The sequence below is a fragment of the Pogona vitticeps genome, chromosome 1, assembly GCF_051106095.1.
Source record: "Pogona vitticeps strain Pit_001003342236 chromosome 1, PviZW2.1, whole genome shotgun sequence".
In the NCBI taxonomy this organism is placed as follows: Eukaryota; Metazoa; Chordata; class Lepidosauria; order Squamata; family Agamidae; genus Pogona; species Pogona vitticeps.
The window spans coordinates 331,168,504-331,191,396 of NC_135783.1; the positions used below are offsets into that span (position 1 = coordinate 331,168,504).

The 22,893-nt window shown below is 38.0% G+C and overlaps 1 protein-coding gene across 1 annotated transcript in view; it reads right to left on the reverse strand.

The window, feature by feature from the left end:
- Nucleotides 1–4,509: 4,509 nt before the first annotated feature.
- The window catches only part of TRIP11 (thyroid hormone receptor interactor 11), a 47,896-nt gene continuing 29,512 nt past the window's right edge, over nucleotides 4,510–22,893 (reverse strand). Inside the window, exons 16-20 of the mRNA XM_020802195.3 lie at nucleotides 12,680–12,761; nucleotides 11,337–11,451; nucleotides 10,275–10,397; nucleotides 9,070–9,214; nucleotides 4,510–7,003 (exon numbers count right to left, since the gene is read on the reverse strand). Of these exons, the coding sequence (XP_020657854.3) occupies nucleotides 6,783–7,003; nucleotides 9,070–9,214; nucleotides 10,275–10,397; nucleotides 11,337–11,451; nucleotides 12,680–12,761 (686 nt within the window). The 3' untranslated portion in view covers nucleotides 4,510–6,782. The remainder of the gene's footprint in view (nucleotides 7,004–9,069; nucleotides 9,215–10,274; nucleotides 10,398–11,336; nucleotides 11,452–12,679; nucleotides 12,762–22,893) is intronic.

The window sequence follows — 22,893 nt, forward strand, 5'->3', positions numbered from 1 at the left end:
CTACTGTTGATTACTCTTGCCAAGAGTATCTTTGCGAACCACGTCACTGGGCATTTACAATTTACACTGGCCAATTACAATAACATCATTTTGTAAAATTGAACATTTAAAAACTGAACATGCCTGAAGATAAATTTCTGAAGTCAAATATTCAGTAATCTATGTCATGTCTGCTTGGATATATGAAATGCATCTTTAAATAAAGAAACAGAAAGAGGGCTGAGCTGCTCTGTGAAAAATATACAGTACCTCATTAGTTTTTTCCAGAGGTAGTTTTCTCTCTTTCCTTACTAATGCTATGGCAGAGAGGCAGATAGAGTATTGAAGCTGAAAGGCTTAATATTTCTTCCTTTCACTGTAAGATATCTGATGGACAATGGCCAGAATCCAACTGATTTACACGTGTGTAAATGAAATCATGTAAGTCGAATTGGTGATCTGCTGCTAATTAACGTGATCCCAGTTGCATTCCTAATTACATGCCTACTGTGCAGCTTGGCATGTTAACAGGAATGCAGCCAACACGTCATTAATTATGGTAATGGGAATTAGTCACTCCAACATACATGATTTCATTTACACATTCCAGTTAATTCCTGTCCTCTTTCCTTTTTTATTCTTTTTCTCTTTATTTGATTTATTTTGTATTTTTCCCATCGCAGAATCATTTAATTAATTAATTGTTGTAATTTTTTCTTGAACTTGTTATCCTTTATGTTGTAAGCCACCTAGAGTGGTCGAAATGACTAGATAGGCGGGGTATAAATACAATAAATAAATAAATATTGGCCAAATAATGGCCAACAGGATTTGCCACTTAAAATCTGTTCCTCTGTAAGGTATCACAGGACTGTTTGCTGGTTTTGTTGCAATATTTGTTCCCCCCTACTCCAAAAGGAATCCTTATTTGGAAAGTATATTAGGTGCTGGGATTTTTGCAAATCTTGTGGGACTTAATATACTTAATATACCATTGGCCCAAATCCTCTTACCTTGTTATACTGGCATAGCACAAATGTAATGTTTGGAGATGAATTGGCACAAGAAGTCACTGTAGACGTTGTCATTTGTAAACTGAATTGTATGACTCATCATGCAATTGATAATGTCTTCAGTGATTTTTAACTTGGGACACATTACTTCCCAATGTTACACCATCTACTACATAGTTGTGCAAGAGAATTTTGGCCAGTGTGTTTCACCTCATGCTTCACAGCCAAGGAAGAACGCTAATGCAGGGGCCCTTGGACACATATTACATATATCTATGTCTATTTAATTAAGGTTTCAATCCCACTTTCATCTGGGACTTATTTCCAGGTGAGTTTGAGATTAGAACCTTAACATTTCAGAAATTCTAAGTACAGTGGTGCCTCGCTTAACGAGTGCCTCGTTTAGTGATGAATTCGCATAACGATGTGATTTTTAAAGAAAATAATATGCACCATATAACAATGTTTCCTCTGGGCAATTTTCGCTTAGCGAAGTTTGGGGCCATGCTTCGCATAACGAATGCGATTTTAGGTCCCCTGCTTCACTTAACGATGTTTCTTTTTTCAATTTAAAAAGTGTCTTAGAAGGGTCAAAAATGGTTCTAAATGCTTGGATTCGTTAGAGGACCCCCTAAGTCGTGTGCAAACCTGATTTGGCTTTGATCTGACTTTTCGTTAATTTATGGTGAATTTTTTTTTCGGCCCATAGGAACCAATGGAGCTGTCAAAATCTGACAGCTCCATTGGTTCCTATGGGCCAAAAAAAATTTCACCATAAATTAACGAAAAGTCAGATCAAAGCCAAATCGGGTTTGCACACGACTTAGGGGGTCCTCTAAGGAATCCACACATTTAGAACAGTTGCTGAGTCTTCGTTAATTTTTTGTGAATTTTTTCTTCCCCCATAGGAACCAATGGAGCTGTCAGATTTTGATAGCTGTCAAAAGTTGGGGAGAAAAAATTCACCATAAATTAACGAAAAGTCAGATCAAAGCCAAATTAACTTTTGCATCCGTTTTAGAGGGTGCAGAAGCTAATCCAAGCATTTAAAACCATTTTGACCCTTTTATGACACAGTTAAATTTGCAAAAATTGACTTCACAAAGCCATTGAAATGCATTGAGTCAGCTTCAATACGTTCCAATGGAGGAAACGTTGTATCGTTTAACGATGTTTCCTATGGGTTTTTTCGCTTAAGGATGGCAATCCGTGCCTATTGGAACGGATTAACCGGTTTCCAATGCATTCCTATGGGAAATGGTGTTTCACATAACAATGTTTCACATAACGTTTTTTTTAAACCAATTAAAATCGTTATGCGAGGCACCACTTTACATGTTCTTACACTGTAAATTTAAAAACAACTCTGTAAGCCTAAATTCATTCTGTCCTGGAACTATTTAATTCCTCAAGGATGGAATGATAACACAGTTCCCTTTATAATAATCAAATAAAACACTAACATTTTAATTCATTTACCCATTAATTATCAATAATTACTTGTTGAACTCATCAGATTACTTGAAAATTAGAAATTCTTCTTTCTTTCTTTCCTTTCCTTTTTTTTTTTTTTTTGCTTTTTCTTTACTTATCGTGCAGTGAAAACTTTACATGGTGCAGTTAAAACCATAGCACATTCCAGTCACTTATCACAGTAAAAGCATACCTACAAATCCTACATATTGAAAATTTTGCAGCTTTAACCATAGTAAAAGTCTGCTTGTATGTGTAGGCTTTTAGCAATTTCATTATTAACACATTCAAGATCAGACATGTTCTCTATCAGCTATAAACAATTTGTACTAATTATTCTTTTATTTCAAAAAGTTGTAGCTCTGTTTTTGTTCATTATACAACTGTTAAAGTATGTGAAATCTACCATTCAGTATTATATATGAGGAGATAAATGTGAAATACTTAATTTTTACATAGTATGGTCCACTGCTTTACCTAAATTATACACAAAGATTTGTCTACATGTATAGCCGTTACACTCATTTTTATTGAAATGATGGATTGGATTAGGGTGAACAAGCTGAAGCTTAATAATAATTAAAAAGACAGAAGTGTTCCTGGTCAAAAGGCAGCTCATGAAATAAGGATTTGGTCTCTGTGGGATGGAGTTATGCTACCCTGAAAATCAGGTTCAATTTGTGAGTGCTCCTAGATGCACCTCAAGCCTGGATGATCAGGTCTCAGCAGCAGCCTGATGCATAGTTAAAACTGATGCATCAGTTGCACCCATTTCTGCAAATGTCTCACTTGGCTACAGTGACATATGCCTTAGTTACATTTTGACTGGATTAGAGCAATGTGCTCTACATGGAGATGTCTTTGAAGAGTATTCAGTACAGCACCTGAATACTCTCCAAAACAGTGCAGCTAGACTGCTGGTCAGGGTTGGTTCTAAGGTTGGCTGCAGTCCATTCTAGGTACAATCCAAAATACTAGTTATGACCTATAAAACACTAATACAACATGGGTCCAGGGTATCTGGATTACATTCTCTAATGCCATGGTTCCCAACCTTTGGTGTCCAAATGTTCTTGGACTACAACTCCCAGAAGCCTTCACTACCACCTCCGCTGGCCAGGATTTCTGGGAGTTGAACTCCAAAAACATCTGGAGGCCCGAGGTTGGGGACAACTGCTCTAATGTAATCATAGGCTTTTGAGATCTGCTGGAGAGGCCTTTCTCATGATCCCACCATCTTCAGAGGCTCGTTTGGTGAGATCTCAAGGGAGGGCTTCTCTGCAGCAGCTTCCAAGTCCTGGAAACCTTGGCAAGAGAAGCTATGTTTGCCCCTTTCTACTCTCCTTTTGATGGAAGGCAAATACCTTTATTCATCTAGGCCATCATCAATTGGAATTGTAATATATATGCTAATTTTCTTGATTTTAAAGCAAACTAGCATTTGTATTTTTAATTAAGTATTTTAACTATAAATTAGTAACATAATAAATTTAATTCAGTTTTTATGTTTGCAATTTTATTCTGTTTTAATCTTCATTGTTTTGTAAGCCACTTTGGTCCCAGTTCTGGAAGAAAGAAGCCATTACAATAAATAAAATGGATTATTGAAAAATGACACAAGGACTGAAAGCCTTCTCCAATGAAGGAAATTCAGTATCTTGACCTAAAATTTTATATCTTTTAAACACTTCTATATTCGTGTATATTTTTGGGATGCAGCCTCCTGGCGCTTCCCTTGGAAACTGTCTGAACCCTTGCCCAAGGTTTGGTGATCTTTGCTCCACATGAAGGATGGAAAAAAGTGATACATGTTATATGAAGCTGCTTCGAGTCCCATTAGCAGGAGAAAAGTGGCCTATAAACAAGAGAAATGAATAGGAAACCATTCTGAAATTTTTAAGATTACGCTCTCGTATACCACTCATAAAACTGTGCACAAAAATGTGCTCACTGCACCTCAAGAAACCAGGAATCTTTTTTTTAAAAAAACTAGTTCATTAAGAAGTTGTAGTGAGAATAAACATTTTCAAACCATAACTTCTCATATTTTTAATAAACTTTAATCTTCAAAACCTCCTCAATTAAGCATGTTGAAAACAGTAGAAGTCAAAAGGTAATACTCTGTTATGAACAGAAATTCTTGAAACCATGCCGGAGAAGAATTTTATAGGGATTTCAGTTTTTACAAAATCAGTATGTAATAGAAAAGAAGGCTGTTTGTGTTCATTAATTTGGTAGCTTCTAGGCAACTGCATTTCCATTTACATGCAAATTCAATTCAAAATACAGTGTAGTAACCAAGAGACCCAGGAGAAAAATCTTTTGAGTTCTAACATGGAACTTAACATGGTGGATAAAATCTAATGTCATGGGAGTGAGTTTCCACTTGGGCATCATGATTTTTTGTCCTTCTTTTCTCTCCAGCAACCTCTATGCCCCACATCAGCTACCTTGAGTACACTAACAGAAAATATTTGAGGGCACAGAGACCATAGGATGGAGAGTACATTGCAACCTCCCTGTTCCATAAAATGAAGGACAGCCTCTTTGGCTACAAACTAATATTACATTTAATATTATGTTAATGATGGCATAAAACTAGTTCTATAGAAAATACAGTATCCCTTTTGCGATGTTGTGTCTTAAATTATGTTTCAAGGCATCAAGAACTCGTTTCAGTACTTGTGTCAATACATTGACACATTCAATATAAACTGCACATCTATGCAGCAAAATTTACAGAATTCTACTTATTCTTATGTAGACCTATTTACATATTTGGAATTAAGCATGATTCATATCAAGCTTTATACATACAACTTCAATTTTCCAATCAAATGTACTATATAAGCAATTATCTCTTAAATATACATCTTGAACCATTACAGTACTACATACTTTAAACATATTTATATTATAAATATACAAATGGGATAACATGTTTACTACTAGTGGTCACTCACTAAATGTGAGATGAAACTACTGAAAAACGTCCTTGAACTTATTAATGCTGGCATTTTGGAATATTCATTGTCCCAAGTAACTTTTAGAGCTAACACACTCCAACTGAACTTCTGAAGTGAGGACTCACAAATAATATTTGAGAGACATTAATATTCTTCCACACAAATCCCCCCCAACTACCTAGTGGTTCAAATACTAGAGATGGCATAGCACTGGAATAATCTATGTGCATCAAATAACAGCCCTTCCTAGCACATCCTTCTCATGTAAGCAGATTATTTTTGTCTGATACAAACTATCTCTTAGTTGCCCAGAGACAATAATATTGTGCTTCATTATCTTTAGCACAGTGGTTCCCGACTTCAGCCCACCAGATGTTATTGGACAACCCTCAGCACAGCTAGTGGTGAAAGCTTAGTCCAAAAACATCTGGGGACCCAATGTTGGGAACCACTGGTTTAGCATAATCAGATCACAGACTCTTGTCTGCTCATGCCATTTTCTTTATCCCTTTACAACATCATGATGGCTCAATACATGGATAATATCTGAAAGCATAAAAACAATCTAGATCATTATTACATTGGATATAACAAAGTTGTTGCCTATCAGTTAAATGAAGGAGGAGCGCCTTGGACTGAAGTGCTCAGCCTGGATTAGAATCTGACATATAATAAAGGTTGCAAACATATGGTTTCCCAGGCTCCCTCAGCACACACACCAGAGTGTCATTTCACCCCCCTCATTGTTTCAGGCTCCACCAGGTGTGGTTTGGAAGTGCTGAAGGGACACTGCAGCAGATGTATCCCACAAGCTGTGTAGTGCCCATCCCCATTGTGCTGGATTCCTAATGTACTCAATGGCTCGTCTACAAAAGTTGTACCTTTTTTACATACAACCCCCCCTAAGCAAACAAACCATCCCATCTGTGCTTTAGGCAGCAGTTCAAACATATTTTGCCAAAGGAAAAAAATGCACATGTGGTTGAACTACCATCTCTGTATTAAACTGGCTGTTACATCGTTCGAAAACTTTGTGTAGATCTAGTAAACTTTTAACTTTTGTTATCTTGTGGATCAGCAATTTCCATTTGAAATTTCATTCTGCAAACTAATATAATAATGGTTATTTTTCCTGTTATATCTGCAGTATCTTTCTTTTTTAAAAAACCCCAATGAATTTGTTCAGAAAAGCACTTGGGAAATTGGGGAGAGGGGAGGAGGAAGAGAGAGAGAGATATGAAAAACTTAAGAACAAGTATAATTTTACAAAAGGCCTCTTTGTGGCATATTATATGAATGAAGTGTTCTCTTCCTCCTTAAAGTGCTACTGTCAGCCTGGACTTCAAACTGTCTATTGCTTTAACAGGTCTTTTAGTACTGCACCAGCACTAGCATCAGGTGCTACTGGCAATGGTGTAAAAGTGGGTAAGGCATCAGAAATAGGTTTCATAAGCAAATGGCCGGATCCACCAGTTCCAAGATTAGTCGGGGTGATGAGTGGTACTGCTGCGGATCGAGGTGCAAGGAATGGATTTGCATCTGGTCTTCGACTGGTTCCCAAGCCTGTTGGATCTGATAGAAAATGAAATAATACAGGGATATATTACTCAATAATTAATTTCTCTAATAAGACCACACTCTTAGCAACCCTCCACAGAAATAACCTCTACCATTTTGCCTCCAATTCTATGGTGTTTCAGCTGTTCTTTGACAAACAATAATATTTAAACAGAATCTTGTCACAGGCTGCAACAATTTGTATGAGGACCCCCTTATCCACGGGATACGTGCTTACTGATTCACTTACTTTCGGTCTGAAAATATTAATAATATTAAAAGAAAAAAATCCAGAAAAAACTATTTTTATGTGTATTACCAGAACCAGCAACAAGAGGGAGCAACAGACAGTGGCATGAATACTTGTTAGTAAAGACCACACAGCATGGGCTCTGGTGCCCTCTAGTACCCAGTTCTAGCAATATATGTGAAAAAAAATTTCTGTCCCCCCCCCCTTTTACCATGCTATATTTCAACACTGTAACATTGATGGAATATTAATTTATAACTATGTAGATCATCAACATGTGCTCTGTCAAGCTAGGGTGCAAGGAAAGATGGAATCTGAAGGTGTAAAAATGTTGGTTTTCTTAAGTAAAACAAAGTGTTTCAACCAATAGATTGTTCTATGGCCTTCTTCAGCAGCAGAAAAGTAACAGCACCTACAAAGATTTCTAACAATCTGTTTCTAAATTCCATTAACTGACAAGTGGTTTTGTCACCACGGGAATCTTTTGAAGTAAAGCTATATTCTTGTTTCTATACTATCATAGGTTGTTTCATTACTGCCTCAAAAAATCTCACTATAGCTGGTTTCAATCCATGGAGACAACACTCTTCCCTTGAGAGGGCATTTACCATATACAGTACTTTTGTCTCATTTACATTACAGTGGACCCTTGACTTACAGACTTTTTGAGTTACAGACTTTTTGAGTTACAGACTTCTCTGGCCGCAAAATTGAGGTTTGACTTGCAGCCTGAGAATTGACTTACAGACCAGAAAAAAACCAAAATGGAACAAAAACGGCCTGTTACGGGATTAATCGGTTTTCAATGCACTGTAGGTCAATGGAGACTTGACCTACAGACTTTTTGACTTGAGAACCGCCTTCCAATACGGATTAAGTTCTCAAGTCAAGACCCCACTGTATAAGCCCTTAGAGCATGCAAATGTCATACAAAAAAAAAAAATCCTAAAGGATTTGTACTGGTGTAGTGGATATCGTGAGGTCTAGTATGGTAAGGCATTACACATACACAGCTTTCCATATGGAGAAGTTTAAAATTAATCCCAGTTTTCTGCAATTTTTATACAAGAATGTGAACAAAAATAGAGCTTTTCATTTTAAAACAAACCTAAGACTCTCAGGAGTTAAGAAATATCAACATTACAGATAAATCTTTCATTCATTGTGAGTGAGCTGGGAAATATGTATTTATGTCTGTTAATCTATTCTTAATATCTTACATATCTGAACAATTAAGGGACATGGATGCATGTCTGGTTCTATAAAGCAACAATCCAATTACTGAATGGACAAAGTCCCACCAAACATTTTGTGCAGACAAGAAAACTGGGTGTCTGCCAAATACAACAGGGCACCTTCACATTATAACACAAGTGACAGGAGAACAAAAAGGCGTATAAAGCATACATTTACTGAAAAGGCATACTCTTGAAGATAAGCTTTCAGACTGGAAATTCTCCAACTTCACTGCAACAGTTTGAAGCCAAGCATTCACAAAGGCTAAACCTTTTCCACAAAGAGCAAAGATTCAAAGTTCATGGGCATATAGTAAAAATGGTAAACTAGCAAGGCTTTTCAGACGCTATCTGCGAACATTGACTTGCCATCAAGTGCTGTGGTAAAGGGCTCGTCAGTGGTTGCAGAAACTGTCTGCAAAAGCATTGCTGCTTTGCTCTTTTGCTCATTTTACTTGTTATTCTCCTTTTGCAATCCAAACATCTATATAAATAAAGCTTCAAAAATCCAGCATTCAAGTGACAGACATCACTCTAATTTAATTCAAATATTTAATACAAGCTTTTCTTATTCTTCTGAAAATAAGCAATATTACCTGTCATGTTGCTGGAGGGACTTGTACTGGCTTTGCGAATTCCTGTTGCTTCTAAAGGTTTCATGTCATGAACAGACAGTTTAGGTGGGGGAAGAGTTGGACGAGATTCTGTTTCAAGGAACTTCACAAATAGTTCGGAAAAAGACTGAAAAATTAACCAAATGCAAATAACATTATAAAAAATATAAAACATGTTTGGCTTATCATTAAAAAGAAGATTTAACCCCAGTTGGTACACAGTGCTAGTTAGTAGCAATATATTTTAACATGTACAACTTGCTTGACTTCAGCAATAAGTGTGTCTTCCTATTAGCCAATTCCCCACTGATTTGAGAGCAAGCATCAAGGATAGTTGTAGCTTTAAATTATCAGATGATAAAGTTCTGATGTGGCAAAGAAGGCATGATATTAGATGCTGCATTGGCAGCATGAGCAGCAGCAGCTTGCTTGCTTGCACTTATCTGCTCCTCTCACCAAAACATGTGTCAGAGAAATATTGCAAAAATAACAAGCAATTGATGGATAACTATTTTTACAACTGAGCACAAACAGAGTTCTGACTCCTGTCCTCTGAAGATGCCAGCCACAGAGACTGGCGAAATATTAGGAAGAAAATCCTCCAGAACATAGCCAAACAGCCCGGAAAACCCACAACATCCATTTTTACAAGGCTTCCTGGTACACTACAATCTACCATGTATGTATTCTATGCTTCTTGATTATATATATGTCACACATTTATTTTATGTAGTGTTTTATGTTAAATGTTTTATGACTACTGCACACTGTTTTGAAATTGGGATGACCACCCTATAATGCTCCACAAATGGGGGAAAAATATAGTAATGGGGGAATGGTCAAAAGCCTCTGAGGGATACAAATGGCCATTTAAAGATTAGTTTTGGCCCTGATGGCCCTCTTTTACACCTGTAATAGTCTATATAAAAGGCTGGAATTGACTAGAAGAGCTCTTCAATATTTGCAAAAATAGGCCAGATGGGGACAGGTGACCCAAGAACCTTGGTAGCTTCCCCGCCCCTGTGGCTTAAAAATTGCTTGTAAATAAATAAAGCAAGAAAACAAATACAAGTGTGGAAACATGAATACCTTTATGTCTTCTACAAGGGTAATAACCCTGGCTGTCAGCCCTTACAATTTGCAACTCCCGCAAATTGTAAAAAAAACAGCTAATGTAAAATACTTACACTGTTAAAGACTGACTGCTGGTTTGGTCTCAGAGGTGTGTTGGGGACACTCTTTGACACAGCGCTTCCTCCAAACCACCCAGTTACCCATCGAGCAACACCTTTCTGATCTTCTGACAGTAACTGGAAAGCAAATTAAACCCAAAGAACATGTTATAATGCACATGCATTAAACACCTGCAGCACATATGTCGCTAGATCAAATCTAACAGTGACGGTTGTAAAGAAATTTTCTTCTCCTTCTCCCTGTAGCCCTCTATGCCATCCAAAGACTGCCTCCAGAGGGGTTTTCAGTCCTGCAGAGCCAGTTCTGGAAATGTATCACAGTACTGCAAGGTACTCATCCATTCTGGTACTGCTGGAACACACACCCCTCCAATTTCACCAGGATGATCCACCAATGGGTGGGCCCCCACTGCATGTCCATTACTAGATTCTACCTTCTTATTAATATTACTGGTGGTGATAGTTTATAAGCAAATAACTGGGATCAGAGATGGAGGGGATGTGTGAAGCCTTTCAAAAATCCACATAGAAACTATGACACAAGAAAATTTTGACCGTTATAAAGACCAAAACTTTATAGAAAATAGTTTGTAACTACCCATTCTCAGCACAGAATTTACCTAGTCTTTTGTTTCTTTAAAATACATAGCTCTGTTTTATGTTCAACAGCTTAAAAAAAACCAAAAACACCATTTTACAATTAGATTATAACAGGATCCAAAAAAAATAGGACAGTGGTGAAGAAAGCTCTTTTTTAATTTGTACTAATGACCTATCTAAAGTTTATAAAACCTAGTCTGTTAGAATTTCATCCAGATCCTACACTGCAAAAACTAATTTCAAATAGGCAATATGAGTAGCTTTGTAAGAGTTTAATCCAAATTAAAAACTAAGATTGTTTAGTTTAAAATAAGAACTATCATAAAATGTGTATAAAACATTTTCCACTTCAGACTAGCAGATAGCCAATACACTGACTGTAGCCCAACAGCAGATAATACATTGCCCATTGACAGTGCTACAGAAAAAAAACAATAATGTAAGAATGAGAATTACCTCCTCTAATTCATCTTTTTTTATTCCTAGGATACTTCCCATGAGCCTCAGTACTTCATGACGTTTGTTCTTTGGGGTATGAAAATGGCCAATGAAAAGATTTCTCATCAAGACCCTACCAAAATGGAGAAAAGGGAAAACATTACTTGACATTGCTAATAACAGAACAAAGATGGGAGTTCAATCGTTAAGGAATTAATCTTGCCATTACCAACAGCTTTTAGATAGTAAGGATAGCTTTTAGATAGTAAGGATTACACATAATATTCCACAGAGAATCTACTTTAGAACAAGAAATATTTTGCTGTTTTATGGAAGTTGGAAGCAATTTTAACATTTATATGTAATGAAGGGTCAAGACAAATGTGTTTCTTAAGATATATGCCAAGCACAGAACTGGTAATTACTATTCCAGTTCTTTATTTACACATTTTTGCTCTTGCTCTTTACTTATAACATAATCATCATCTGCATGACATAGATTTAGGACCTCAATATTTGGCAGAATGCCTGCTCCCACCAAGGTCTACCCAGATCACTCATGCGAGTCAGGAGGTGAGGCTGAGGAGCCTGACGCTGAGAGAGGCCCAGAAGGAAAAGACACGAAACTGGGCCTTCTCGGCGGTGGCTCCTCGCCTCTGGAACAACCTCCCTTCAGAGATTCGTGTGGCCCCTACGCTGGGAATCTTTAAAACCCAATTAAAAACATGGTTGTACATCCAGGCCTTCCCTCCAGTCAATACCTGATTTCCTTTCTATTCCTTCTTATTTTATTCTCACTCTATTTTATTGTAACTGTATCAAATGATTATGTAATGTTCTTGTGTTTTATTATTTTATCCTATACTGGAAGCCGCCTAGAGTGGCTGAGTAGACCAGATAGGCGGGGTATAAATCAAATAAATAAATAAATAAATAAATAAATAAATAAATAAATAAATAAATAAATAAATAAATAAATAGATTTGTCCATTAAAAAAAAGAGCTATATGACTGGAAACGTCTGCTTAATGGTAGAAGACTGAGCTAAGATATTGATTCTCAGAACAACTGCACTTAAATTAATTGCTCTGCAAGCAGGTCATTTCAGAAAAAACTATTCTGCAACTGCATCTCCAATATTTGTATATTTTTATTCCCTCTAATAAAAAATTAACCAGGATTTCCTCCTCAATAGTTAGTTTTTCCAACTGAACACCACAGCAAAAATACAATCTATTTTTTTAGTATTCCATGCCACAACGACTATTCTTGTAACAGGTTTATTATAACAATAGCACCTCTCAAGTTAAAGAATTTACATTCCAGATATAACATACTTTTTAAATTTAAAAGTCACTCACTTGTCTACTTTTCCTTCTGTGCTGTTTATGAGATTCATCAGCTTGTTTTGTGCATCATCCAACATTTCTTGTTTTATTTCACCTACACAAATAAATTACATTTTTGCTGTAATAAGCAGACAATAAACAACACCTACATATTGAAAGAGTGTCCTACAAAAAAGGTTTTCTCTTGAGAACATTTATTGATAAAAATTTAGCCATGATCATATTTTTCCATATTTGAATGGCAGATTTTATAATGGTCAAGGTTTACAAGAATTTGATGATGCAATGAAGGCAAGACAAAGATTACAATACGTTGCTTTTAAAAATGTTCAAAGCTTTCTGTCCAAAATTTCCACCCAGTGAAAAGGATCAGAAATTGGCACAACATAAATACTGTTTCAAAGTTGTTTCAGAGTAAAATGATACGTGGAAGAAACTTTAACTACATTAATACCTTTCAAAATCAGTTAAAATGTCTGTTACATTACCATGATAGGGTACAGAGTCAGCCAAAGCACACAGACAACCACGGTATAAATTCAAAATACAACAGCAACCAACTTTGCAGGAAAATACTACATGAATTTGAGACTGTTTTTATCTAGTTTATAACCCTATCTCTTAATCCTTTCAAGTACTGCTCAAGATGGTATTGTATGACCTAACGTAACAATGTCAGAGGGGAGGAAATCTGAAGTGTTATCCTCTGTATCTACAAAACATACAACAAAACAGAAGATCAGTGAAAGAAGTAATCAAATGTTCATTCTATCCCCTACAATACGGTTCTGATTCTTAAAAAGTGAATGTGAGTACATGCTGATTTGTTTATTTAAACAGGTGTGGCTGGCAAACAGCACCCATTTAATAAAAGTTTCTAATGCCTATGAGTTGAGACTTGCCAGTAGAGCCGAAGATTTAAAGACATCAGCATTCATCTGCCAGTATTAAAGAATTCACTGTGTGATAAACACAAAGACATATAATTATAGAAAATATCTGAGCAGAATCTCTATTAATAAATATTTTAAAACAATGAACTCAGCTGGCCCATCTTTTCTTTCAATACAAACAAAATGGGAAAGGAAAGACCAACAAAATGTTAGACAACGACTAGGGAAATTTAGATTAAAATTCTTAGTTCACCAAGTGTTATTGAATCAATCATCATATTTTAGCACAACCCATTTCACAAGACTGTTGTCAAGACAAGTGGATGTATGACTGCAGTAGGGGTGGGAACCATGAAAAAGCCACCTTTACCTCTTTGAAAGGAGGAAGATTTATGGAATAAATTGTTTTCCTTTCATACAAATGGCAAGTTCCATTCTGTATTATACTAACGGTGAATACCTATCTGGTTCTACAAGCATCTCCTTTTCTTGTCTCCTGGCCATCTTATAATTTGCTTAGAGAAGGATATAATAACATATTGAATGGCTATTAAAAGAGATAGCTACATTTCAGGATAGGCTTCTTTAATCTAGGCATTTATAATATTCTGCCACATGCCAACCATTTATGGAAATTCAAAAACCTGTATCTGGTATGCCTTTTATTTTTCCATTAATATAATTTCTTCTGCCAAAAAAATCCATTTAAAAATTCTTTAAACAGTTTAGGCCAACAAGTATGTGTCTGGGAATGCATCTGGCCACTGTTCAAGAAGACATTATATGTTTTCTTGTATAAATCTTTTGAATACAGTTTCCTTTGTTTTTTTTTTTTTAAGTCTTATCTGTTGGGTGGTGGGAATGGAGGAGAGCTCCAGCATAACAACAATTTGTAGCAGAGGTGTGTTACACAGAGAGACTTTTACAATTTCGATTACACGTGATGCACTTGCCAAGGTGTTAATACCACTGGTGAGCAAACCACAAAAGGAGACTAAGTATGGACAGCTATCCCCCAACTCTATTAATCTGTTCACAAATTCCCTCCATAAATGGTAAAGTGCATTAATTACACCATGTATTCTTCTCATCACTGTACCAATAGCTATAAATAGGAAAGTGATAAACTGAAGAGTTCTCTCTCCAGGTCTCCCATCCCTCACCAAAATCACTGTCACAGGTAGAGCTGGAACTCCATCTGAACCTCTCTGTTCAACCTCAACTGACCTTCTCCAAGAACTAAGAAATATAACAACATAGAACTACAAATACAGTACATGGAATATTTCTCCATTCGCCATTGCGAATGGTAGTTTATTCACTGAATAGTAGAGCAAAGGGCATATTTGGTAATACTATCCCTACAAGTAAAGGCAGTTGTGTAATCTACTTCTGAGTTTTCTAGAACCCAAAGACCCACCAACTCTGGTGCAAAAGATACAGCATACACTTAGTATTACAAAATTTTCAACACATGAATATGAGTACTAATAATGAACAACGTTCGTATTCCTTTCATACATACTCAAGCACCTATTTCTACTTACCCCAAGCCTTAATTTCACAGTATACTTCTGGGCAGGGAAGGGAATAGAGTCAAAACTTTACTGCTGTTTTTGATATCAGGAAATCATAAATCTTTGTCAATCTTTTGCAAACTGCTCAAAGATCAACTCAAATCCAGATCTCCCTACTACCCATCCTTGTTTTATACAGTACAAATATATGGCATACACTCAAGGATATAACTTGGTTGGGTTCAAGACACACACCTTCCAGAATCACAGCTTCTGGAATGAGCAACATGTTCCCTCTGTCCAATTTAGACTAAAAATTACTTAATTTAGCTTACAAAACTTAGTGGGTCCAGTAAGAACCGTTGGTCCTTAGACCGAATCCAGTTGAAACAACTTTTATTCACAGGTTCTAAGAATTCATGTTAACCATTATGTACAAATATTTTTTTACAAATATATATTTAACCTCATCTCATATAAGCACACTATGGATTTTATGCACACATTTTATTTTGCAGGGTATGTGTATATGATAATGTGGAGAGCAAGCTGTATGGACACCAGGCAGCCTTATGAAGTGAGTATAAGTCTTAGTTTGCATAAATGTTGATTCACCACTTAATAACTGATACCATGAGTCTACTCTAGTTGAGACTTGTAATGGCATTTAGATCCTTATCTGCAGGATCCTGCTTACAGTGGCATTTCCTTTATTATTCATACTAGAATGTAATACAATGCCAGGGAAGAAAGGAGTTGCTGGGAATGGGCCTTTAAGTACACAGATGTCTACAAAAGCAGTACTGTATAGGGCAATGTATGAATGACACCCTTTCAGTGGCTTTTCAACACTAAGGTTGATTCACTCAACTATATATTCTGGATGTTTTCCAAGAGGCAGATTCACCCAACACTAAAGCATGTCAGACATCACCATAAATTAAACGAATCAATTTACAGTAAATTGCTAGCCAGCCAACAAAGAACATGGTCTTCACAGAAAAATAGCTGGACATATTATTGGATTTTTGTTCTAGTGAAATATGCTAAAACATTAACTTTTTAAAAACAAATTCTCTATACTTCAGAGTTTTTCTGGTGGCCTTTAATTAAACCACTAACTGATTTTCTTTCAACAGCTACTTATCAGCTGCCATCTTTCTTTATCACTCTATCAGATATTGTGGGGCAGCCACTCCCATCAGCGTAGCCAACACAGTCAGTGTAACAAATGCTGAAAGCCACAGTCCAGCAACATCTATGGTCTATACTGGGTCCACTCCTGTTCTGGACCAATCTATTACAGGTACATTAGAGACCAGATGGCCGGGTTACACAGAAGGGCAATCCTTGATTCCTGCAGCAAACATGATGGAATTATGCCCTGTCCAAGGGCATGACAGTCAACCATGGGCAACTTCTGGGACCGCAGCCATAGCAAGAGACCAGCTGAAGCAGTTTTGCTGCATTTTCCTCAGCTGTAGTAAAGCAAGAACACCAATAGCTCTCACTTCCACCTTTGCTCTTAAATTACATCTTAATGGAATAAAGCAGAGTGGTGCCTCGCAAGACAAAGTTAATTGGTTCCGCGGTCAATGCTGTCTTGCGAAAAATTCGTCTTGCGAGGCACATTTTCCCATAGGAATGCATTGAAATTTTATTAATGCGTTCCTATGGGAAAAATGTTTTTTAAAGTAATTTACCAGGTAGGGAGCTGGGGAAGCACCATCAGAGGACTGGTGGGGGGGTCCCCTCACCGCGATCGCCAGCTTTGGAGGTCCCCTGCCAATCCTCTGATGGTGCAGGAAAAGCCTTTGAAGTGCTCTGAAGCCAGCGCATGCGGTTGCGGGGCACCCCCGCCAGTGTTCCGATGGCTTTCTCTGCACCTTGGAAGGTAAACAGGCTTTTTTTCTTTTTACCTTCCAAGGCTTGCCGAAGGCAGGGAGGAAAGGGTGGGAACTTCAAAAATGGTGCCGGGCAAACCTCTCAAACACCCATTGCCGCGCAGAGGGATTCCCGTAAGTCCTGAGATGGTGCAAGGTAAGCCCCGGGGGACCCCCAAAGCTGGGGAACGGCGCTTGCAGAGGCTAGCCCAGCACCCCGCATGGCAAAGCGCCACTTTCAGAAGCCTCCCGGGGTTTCGTCTTGCGAAGCAGGGCCATAGGAACAATAGTCTTGCGAGGCACAAAAACCCTAGCCAGACCCATTTGTCTAGCGAGTTTTTCATGCCATGAGACGTTCGTCTATTGAGGCACCACTGTATACTGCTCCCTGTGTAGCAGCTTCTTTGAATCTTTGTGACGAATGAAGGGAAAATATTTGACCAATCTGCAAATCCTAGTAAAAAGTATTGTTTGATTATAACGGACTATGTAAAATGAAAACAAGCTGTGTGTGCCAAATCCAACAGGGCAACTCAAAAATCAAAAGGAGTCTTAGCATGTAACACATTGAAATCTGATCATATGAGTCAGCCTGTCAAAAAGTCAGAGTGCTTCCTTCCCTTGTCTACTAAGATAGATTGTCTGCTTTACTCTTGAAATCTATATATGGGTCTGTCCTAGTTTTCTTTAGCCTTTTTATCATTCTTTTTAGCAAGAAGGCATAACTCAGAACAGCCTATAGTGTATAAAACCATGTAAATAAAAAAGGGATAAAAATAAAAATTGTGAGTAGCAACACTGCAAGATGTAAGTCCCAAAGGATCCATTCTATGTTTCTGTCATGTGTAACAAAAGAGAATAAAGAACTACATCTTCCTCCACCACCTGTAATGCCTTTGCTCCTGCCCCAGGTTATCAGATATGAAAATAACATGTAAGTCCACTGAGGCTGCTGGGATTTGTCCACACAAAAGAAGTTTGATCACAGTAGATCAGTAGCAACTGCATGAGATATTGTGATGTCGGAAGGACTGATAGTAAAACAGTGTTCCAAATTCCAGCTGTGTATTTGCTGTCTGTTCTTTTGCAGTATAGGTAAAGGTAAAGGTTTCCCTTGACAAGTTTTGTCCAGTCGTGTTTGACTCTAGTCTCCCTGTTTCCAAGCCATAGAGCCAGCGTTTTGTCCGAAGACAATCTCCCGTGGTCACATGGAAAGTGCAACTTAGACACAGAACGCTGTTACCTTCCCACCAAGGTGGTCCCTACTGATCTACTTGCATTTGCATACTTTCGAACCGCTAGGTTGGCGGGAGCTGGGACAAGCAACGGGAGCTCACTCCGTCGCATGGATTCGATCTTACGACTGCTGGTCTTCTGACCCTGCAGCACAGGCTTCTGCGGTTTAGCCCACAGCGCCACCACATCCCTCAGTCTTTTGCAGGATAGTATCACATAAATGAATGAATGAATGAATGAATGAATGAATGAATGAATGAATGAATGAATGAATGAATGAATGAATGAATACAAAAATTTATATTTGCCAACTTAATATGATCTGGCAAAAATAGAATAGGAAATTTATCTAAAGTATTTCAAGTTTCAACTAAAGTAATGCAACATATCATGCAAGTCAAATAACTCTCAATTAATAAAGTCATATTAATAATATTATCTTAATAAAATAAAGCATTTTTATTTAAAAGAAATACAAAACAAACAATACAATACAAAAATACAAACTTAATGATTTTTAAAAACTTAATAAACACTACAAAAACAATCTGAAATAACAACTACGAAGACAGTGTACTCCTCCACCAGGACTATTGGAGACATATCACATAATTTTCCCATTTAGGAAGCCCTATTCTCCTTCTAAAACTGCATCAAATCTTGTGAAAGTGCCAAACCCTTCCATTTTATTAATACATACTTAATAAAAGATCCCTAAATATCATTAAACTTATTCTTAATCACCAACTTTTTTTAACATGTTAACTTATCATTGATAGCTATGTTTCAAATTTCCTTATGCTAACTACTTAACTGAAAATAATGCTTCACTTTCCCTTCTTTATTATCATTAATCTTGCACATGTTAATAAATTTGTTATTAGCAGTCCAGTCTATAAAATACTGTGAAAAGTGCTATTCTAGGGTTTGGTTCTGTGTTTTACTTCAATATTTCATTAATTTCTTTAAAAGGTAAGGTAAAGGTTCCCCTTGACATTTAGTCCAGTCGTGTCCAACTCTAGGGCACGGTGCTCATCCCCGTTTCCAAGCCATAGAGCCAGCGTTTGTCTGAAGACAGTTTCTGCGCTCACGTGGCCAGTGCGACTAGACACGGAACGCTGTTACCTTCCCACCATGGTGGTACTTATTTATCTACTTGCATTTACATGCTTTCGAACTGCTAGGCTGGCAGGAGCCAAGCAACGGGAGCTCACTCCGTCGCGTGGATTTGATCTTACGACTGCTGGTCTTCTGACCCTGCAGCACAGAGGCTTCTGTGGTTTAACCCGCAGCGCCACCACGTCCCCTAATTTCTTTAAAAACTAATCTCCAAAATATCATTATATTTTCACATTTCCACTTCATATGGAAATAAGTACTGTACCTATATCCTGGTTACAACATATATTAGAGTATTTTTTTTCTCATACAATGTTAGACATGATTTCTATACTAGTTTATAAACAATAAGTTCAACACTGAAAGTGTCAAAGTTGTCTACTTGCCCCCACACACAACATCTCTAATTCAGCCTCCAGATCAGGTGGTCATAAGGACATTTAAGACTAGTGATTCAATGCTTAATCAGTCATTTTTTTAAAAAAGTAACAACTTTCCATTACATGGATATATCAATGGTCAACAATAGAGAAACAGTAAGAGAAAATCCCATAAGGTTTCTCTGTTTGCTTAGACTGAGTGATGCTACCGACTGACTTCACTTAAAAGACGTCACCATCGTATCAAATGGTCACTATGAGAAGGGGCTGGAATGACACACTTATGGTATAAACACTATTCTTACAGAAAGAGCCTTAGTAATTTCCAATAAAATGGAAGCAACCATAAATAAACTTCGGGCTAGATTGTCAAGAACCATTACTTTCAATACATATTATGAGAAGTGTGAAGACCTCATACAGTTGGCCCAGTGGATTTCTCCATTTAATATTCTCTCATTCCATAAAAGCTATTACCTTTCAAAAAGACGTTTGTAGCAAACACCCTGCCTTCCCATATACAGTGGTGCCCCGTTTAATGAAGAATCCGTATAGCAATTTGTTTTTTGCGATCGGCAAAAAATCGCTTTGCGATAATCGGTAAGCATTTCGCTTACCGATTTTCGCATAGCGATGTTTTAAAAAACAGCTGATCGGTGGTTCCAAAATGGCTGCCAGGAAAAGAATGGCCGCCTGCAGTGTTTTCGTGCCCCTTTCTCACATACATGGCAGCGAAAATGGCGGCCGCATGGAGGATTTCCGCATAACGGCTAGTTTTTTGCCCATAGGAACGCATTAAACGTGGAGGGCTGGGAGGCTAGAACAGACCGGGCCCCTGGCTGCTCGCCCCCGGCTGTGCGGAGCCAGCAGAGCGCCAGGAGGCTTCGGACCGGTAAGTCCTTTTAAAAAAAAATTTCAGTGTGGGTTTTGGAGGGTGGGTTTGGACTGGGGGGGTTATGTTTGTGGTTTGTGTGTGTGTGTGTGTGTTTTCGCGGCATTTTCGCCGCAGGCGCTTCGGCCGGCTGTATGAAAATGGGGGCTTTGGTCCTCCTAAGGCCCCATTTTCACACAGCTGATCGGCTGTTCCAAAATGGCTGCCACAACCATTTTCACGCACTGCCCTCGCTTACCGAGGCGGCCAAAATGGCAGCCGGATGGAGGATTCCCGCTTAGCGGTAAGTTTCCCCCCATAGGAACGCATTAAATGATGTTTCCGGATAGCGACGATTAATCCGGAACGGATTAATGTCACTATGCGGGGCACCACTGTACTTCAAAGACATCTTCTTCAACATGAGGTAAGGCCACACATCCCCACTGCTCCAAATGACTAATATAGTGATCACACAAGCCAGAAATAAAAAGAACACAATGTGAGTGGCGATAGTACAAATACAACAAAATAAAAATCAAGTTCTGATGACCAAACAAAATGTACCAGATAGCCAAAGAAAATATTGGATCTACTGGAAATTAGCTTTATATCATGTTAATTAGTTATGCACGGTCAGGTCATAAAAGACTTATAGTGATCCTAATACAGTGGGGTCTTGACTTGAGAACTTAATCCGTATTGGAAGGCGGTTCTCAAGTCAAAAAGTCTGTAAGTCAAGTCTCCATTGACCTACAGTGCATTGAAAACCGATTAATCCCGTAACAGGCCGTTTTTGTTCCATTTTGGTTTTTTTCTGGTCTGTAAGTCAAATCTCAGGCTGCAAGTCAAACCTCAATTTTGCGGCCAGAGAAGTCTGTAACTCAAAAAGTCTGTAAGTCAAGCCGTCTGTAAGTCAAGGGTCCACTGTACGGTGTTCAAGGTAAGTGAAATATTTAAGGGATGGCTTTACCAGTCTCATTTCCCCAGGGAGTTTCCATGGCCAAGTGGGAATTTAAACCCTTGGTCTCCAGAATCCTAGTCAGTCACTCTATCTACTATACCATACTTGGTATGCCATGTAATTGAATGGAAATGCATCAAAATTGAGAACTCTAGTGGAAACAGCAGGGCAATTTTTAGTGCAGCTGACACCTTAAGCTGTAAGTGACCACACTATGCAATGTTTCTTCATCAGGATAAATGAATCTATTAGCTTTTTGTTTTCTTGGCCTCCCTTTTTCTTTATCTTATGTCCATCATGTTCTGTTTCTGTATCACTATGCATTTTTTAGAAATCTGCCTGAAACATGTAGGTGTGTTACAATTTCCTACAAATTTTTGATTATACACTTTTTCAAGATGAGACAGATTATCTAGACCCATTTGAATTTGGCTTCAGGGCTGGTTATGGGAGTTAGATTGCTTTGGTCATCATAGTGAATGACTTATCCTGAAAACTGGGGAGGGGGAGTGTGATACTGTTGATTCTGCTGGACATCTCAATGGCTTTTGGTACCAACAACCATGATATTGTTCTGGCTGTCACTCTGGGACTGGACTTGGAAGTACTGTTCTAAAGTGGCTCTGGTCATTCCAGAAGGGACGAAACCTTGGAGATGACTCAAGTCTCTGCAGTGGCCAAGAGTAAATTTGTACAGTTAAAACCAGTGCACCAGATGCGCCCATTCCTGGAGATGTCTGTTCTAGTCATAATGACAGATACTTAAGTTACATTTTGTTTGGATTACTGGAGCATACGTTACATGAGGCTGCCTTTGGAAAGTGTTCAGAAACATCAATACAGTGGTGCCTCGCTTTACGATTGCCCAGTTTAACGACAAAATCGCATTACGATGAAGTATTTGCTATTGCTTTTGCTATCGCAAAACGATGTTTCCTATGGGGGAATTTCGCTTTGCGATGATCGGTTCCCTGCTTCGGGAACCGATTCTTTGCAAAACGATGATTTTCCAAAAGCTGATCGGCGGTTTCAAAATGGCTGCCGGGTAAGCAAAATGGCCCCCTGCTATTTTCTGGGACGGATTCCTCATATTACAGGCACCGAAATGGCTGCCCTATGGAGGATCTTTGCTGGACGGTGAGTTTCAAGCCCTTTGGAACACATTAAACGGGTTCTAATGCGTTTCAATGGGTTTTTTCTTTTCGCATTACGTTTTCGTTCTACAGCGATTTTGCTGGAACGAGGCACCACTGTAGGTCCAAAGTACCACAGCCAGATTGTTAACTGAACTGGTTATAGAGTTCACATGACTCGGTTACTACAGCTCCACTGGCTGCTGGTACATTTCTGGGCACAATTCAAA